Here is a 4,464-nt window from a genome sequence, read left to right as displayed (position 1 = left end):
ACCAATCAACCCGCAAACCAACCCCTTAACCGGGTCAACAAGCGATCCAGTTTTTAAAACAATGTGTTTTGCTTGAAAATTGGGTTACCATTTATTTAGGGTTAATATTAAATTGTAATGTTTTGTAAACCGGACAATTAATGTTGAACCAAGGGTCCGATCGCTTTACTTGAAAATTAGGTTACTATTTATTTAGGGTTTTCTTCATTTCCCTTTTCGTTGACATATATTTGCGCAAGTTTGTTTTTAAAATTGTATTTCAAGTATTGTTTTTTGTCGATAATATAGTGTTGTTTATAAAGTGTTATTGAAATTAATGTGATAGTATGTGCTGCGCGAGTATGTTTATAGAATTGTATTTCAAGTTTTGTTGTTTGTCAATAATATAACATTGCTTATAAAGTGTTATGCATACCAATTTACTCGCTCTAGGACAATTCAATTTTATTTATGTAAGCACAACATACAAACTAAAGAAAAAAATTCATATTCATATTCAAATATTCAATACCTCATTGACAATCGCACATTATCTATCGAAATCAATACATCATTGCAAATATTCAATAAATCATTGCAAATATGGTCAAGAGTGACAAAGAAATCAGAAATACCTGAAATTTGGTCAAAGCTTCATTCAGATAGGGCCATGTTTGAGAGTTGTCTGCCTGTACAGTCTTCCCATGAATCACCAAAATTTTTCTGATACTCATCTACCACTTGTCAGAAGAAGCATAAAACCTTCTGAACAACTATTCAGTTGATGATTTCTTCGCCACACACCCTGATCCCAAAGCAACTCTAAGATCTATCCGCAAAAATTGACATCAAATGAGATCCATTAATTACCAGTCACATCAATTAAATATACACAATAACCCAATAAACAAATTGAATAGAGCGAGAGAATAGCTAAGAGGTGGATAAATCTGTTATATTTAATAAATTCCATCATGTCATAATCACAATACCAGTTAAACCAAAAAAATGAAAATGGTATAAAAATGGCTTACTTGCCCATTGTATATTGTGACATTCACCCTTTTTGCAAGTAGCTCAGCCACCTGTAAGATAACAGTTAATTAATGTAAAATTTAGAATCATCTTATGAAAATAAAACGAAAACTCTGTATCACGAATGCACCCAAAATAATAAGGATGTGTTTGGCAACAATGCATTTTATATATGAGAAGCTAGTATGGAATGTTTGACTTCAAGATTAAACCAAATGAAAGGAGTTATAGTTGAGCTTTCAAACACGTTTGAGTGGTGACAAAGGAATCATACATTTCCAGACAGAATGATTCCTTCAAAGTATAAATTAAGTTATTTATGTCAATTAAATCATGAAAAATATGCCAATACTAAGTTTTTTTTTTTTTTTTAATTTCTAATGTACCTCATTAATCTTGGGTCTCATAAAATCACCTTGAAGCTGTGTGAATACATAATCCGATTGCCTTCCTCATTTGTCAAAAGTATAAACAAAATCTTGAATAAAATATCAAACCATTCAATTTGATTTTTTATTTGAAAAGATATAGAAGAAGACTTACGTCACATTTTCAGGAATAATATTGAACTTCTTTTTAATTTCACCGTTCATCAAGCCATCAAGCTCACCATCTCCATCAGGAGTAGTAGCAGGTTTCAAGTAACTCAGGTATCTTGAGTACCTTCTTATTGCAATTTTTTCTGATAAAGTATTGCAATTTTTTCTGATAAAGTACTTTCTTATTGCAAGAATCTCCAGATCAAAAGCATCAAGTTCAAACCTGTCTGGTACAATAATAGCATAATACAGTAAACTCAGTTTTCCCTTCCATGACTTACTTTTTTCACCAACCACAAAGTCATTAATCTTAATCAATACATCATTGCATGCATCAAACAGATATTCAACTTTTTTGGAGTATATCCTGACTAAACCCAGAAGAAAGTATGCCAGAACTCTATATGTCACAGCATCAAATTCATTTAACAAAATCTCCTCTGCAAACCACAAAAAATAATAATAATAATAATGGGGAAGAAGGTATAGTGGAACCAGAAATTTAAGTTACCAAAAAAAAATTGATAATAATCTAAACTTGCAAAAGTAAAAAAAAAAAAAAAAAAAATTGCACTGAAGATGTGAGCGAAATTCTCACTGATGTTAGAGAACACAATCCAGTAGTTTTGGCAGTCGCCATGTTCCAAAATACTTAATTCATTATGCCTTCAAAATTGTTCTGCTGTACTTCGAGGGGCATTTTACGTTTCCTGCATTTCTTAAAATTTATTACAGATTGACTTAATCAAGTGTCAATCAATTTATCTCACCCAAACCGCATTCTGAAGGTTATGACTCCAACACATAGCTTTCAAGTGCCTAAAGTGTTTAAGAACTCGAATATGTAGATTTTTACTGTCTTGAAAAAACGCTAAACCTTTGGTTTTACATATATCCACATCCATTCTGAATCAACCAAATAAGCAATTACTAAATGCAAAAGTTAGCAGTAAATCAAACCTCAGTGTGAAAATCTGTTAGTGATACCAGGTCCATACCCGAATCCAGTAAAAAATTATAAAAAAAACCCTGAAGCAAAACAATTCAGTGTATAAAAACACAATTCAGTTGTCATTAATTTCATTAACAAAACTGTACGAAAAAAAAATACAGTACCACGGAGCTGCTGCTAGCACTAATCACTTCTTCAAGTTCACTCCGTTAATTTGTGACATTGACAAATTGACCATCTTCAAGTTGCTGCTTAATTTTTTGACCCAGACAGTTTGCCAAAGCGTATCATATTTAAGTTTTATCATAGCAGAAAATTTATAGCCGCTTAATTATCTGCTTTTATTTTGTTTATACAGAATGTTAAATATGCGATGCAGACCTGTTTGATTTCTCCAAGCCATTGTTATCAAGCCGGGAGACATCCTTAAGCAGAGGACCCCAAGAAAGCTGCATATTTCAGTTAAATTTCCGTCCAGATTGAAAGTTAATACGAATTTTAATTAATAAAAAAATCAAACAAATTTACCACAAAATCCTCTGGAGAGATCCAACTATCTCCCAAGGTAACTCTATACATAAGAAAACATAAATGATTTTGGATCTACTTAACATGTTCTTTTAGTTTCTTCTAAGATGCAGCAAAGGTATCAAACTTTCTTAGTTTCAGATCAAACCAGGGTCAACCCCATCTCAAACCCGTCTTAAAACAACCATGGCAACCCGATTCGGTTAATCATTCAATAAACCCAAGTTACAGAACAATCAGCAAACAGTAAACAAAACAAACCCATTACATGCTTACAGGTAAGATGCAATTTGAGTATTGAATTTTTTCAGTTTTTCAGCAAAATCAAGCCAATCCCATCTCAAATCTAAGATCAATATCAACATTACTTGATCAATCATACGACAAACCCAATTCACAGAACAATCAACAAAGCATTTCCTATCATCAAAAACAAAAAAGAAAATAAATACTCAAATTTTGAACAAACCAAGTCAAACCCCCATCCCATTTCCACTAAAAAGGAAAACTCTGCTGTGTTTGCTTGGATGATACTCCGTTGGATGTTTCCAATGCTTGCGAACAAAGAAGAAATGAAGTTTTGGAGACTGGAAGCATAAAATTGTTCTGTTTTTCGAGTGATGGAGAGAGAGAGAGGAGAGGCGGCTGTTCGTTGGTGAGTGGTGGTGGTACTGAGTGAAGTTGAATCAAATTAGAGAGATGGTCGTGTAATGAAGACATGAAGAGAGAAAGAAGATGAAGAGGATGAAAATGAAATGGAAACGTATTGAGATTAATTTGAAAGTGAAGGGCTGACGGTTCGCAGAATGTGAAGAGACTTAATTCGTAGAGTTTTAATTAGAACTTCGGATGTCCCAATTTGATTAGACATTGGATGCCCCAATATTACATGATGTCATGTGTCTATATATCCCAATTACATGATGCTATATCTATTAATATTCCACCATATCAAAATAAAAGAATTACTTTTGAATGTTCTAATTACATGATGCCACGTTGTCTAACACTAATCAAGTTTTTATTTAGACTTTTGATGATCCAATTACATGATGTCACGTAGGGTGTTCAAAAAAACCGATTGGAATCGAAACCGACGGATATCCGAGGTTTGGTTTCGGTTTCTACCCAGAACTGACCGTAAACGAGTAAGTTATGGTTCCAAATTTTTAGAACCGTTACTGTGCAGTTCCGATTTCGGTTTCTATAGTTAGGAACCAAAACTGAAACCAAGAACCGAGACTAATATAAAATAAAATTAAAGATTAGGGGGGTTAATAAAAACTTTTGTAAAAAAAGTAATGTGAATACATTTATATTTATATTTCATAACATTTAAAGTAAGTTTGTTTAACTTTTGAGAATCTACCTTTACAAAATAATGGAGTTTGTAATTTTGAATTTATAATTTGTAATTTATAATTTTATTTT

General features: G+C 32.3%; 1 protein-coding gene across 10 annotated transcripts; it reads right to left on the bottom strand.

Annotated features, from left to right (window-relative positions):
- Nucleotides 1-490: 490 nt before the first annotated feature.
- LOC116118664 (serine carboxypeptidase-like 51) lies at nt 491-3,889 on the bottom strand. Of its 10 annotated transcripts, XM_031404651.1 has the most exons (6): nt 3,503-3,889; nt 2,887-2,954; nt 1,558-1,780; nt 1,401-1,461; nt 1,014-1,064; nt 491-808 (listed from the first exon to the last, which is right to left on the bottom strand). In XM_031404651.1, the coding sequence occupies exons 2-6, from the start codon at nt 2,927-2,929 to the stop codon at nt 710-712; spliced, it is 477 nt and encodes a 158-aa protein (XP_031260511.1). In that variant the 5' UTR covers nt 2,930-2,954; nt 3,503-3,889; the 3' UTR covers nt 491-709. The 10 variants fall into 10 exon arrangements, 3 of the variants coding, with proteins under 3 accessions (XP_031260511.1, XP_031260510.1, XP_031260512.1); XR_004126193.1 differs by lacking the exon at nt 1,401-1,461 and adding an exon at nt 2,514-2,582 and having other exon boundaries at nt 2,670-3,889; XM_031404650.1 differs by having other exon boundaries at nt 2,887-3,889.
- Nucleotides 3,890-4,464: the final 575 nt, after the last annotated feature.

Source organism: Pistacia vera, unplaced genomic scaffold (genome assembly GCF_008641045.1).
Source record: "Pistacia vera cultivar Batoury unplaced genomic scaffold, PisVer_v2 Contig852, whole genome shotgun sequence".
NCBI classification, from domain to species: domain Eukaryota; kingdom Viridiplantae; phylum Streptophyta; class Magnoliopsida; order Sapindales; family Anacardiaceae; genus Pistacia; species Pistacia vera.
The sequence above is the reverse complement of the archived record's forward strand: the minus strand, read 5'-3'. Positions and strand labels throughout refer to the sequence as shown.

Coding starts and splice junctions, on each gene's coding strand:
- LOC116118664 (XM_031404650.1), bottom strand. CDS start 2,929: ATGTCTCCCGGCTTGATAACAATGGCTTGGAGAAATCAAACAG. Junction 1,781..2,886: donor GGCTTGGAGAAATCAAACAG/GTCTGCATCGCA, acceptor TTATTGTACCAG/ACAGGTTTGAACTTGATGCT. Junction 1,462..1,557: donor ATTATTCCTGAAAATGTGAC/GTAAGTCTTCTT, acceptor CAAATGAGGAAG/GCAATCGGATTATGTATTCA.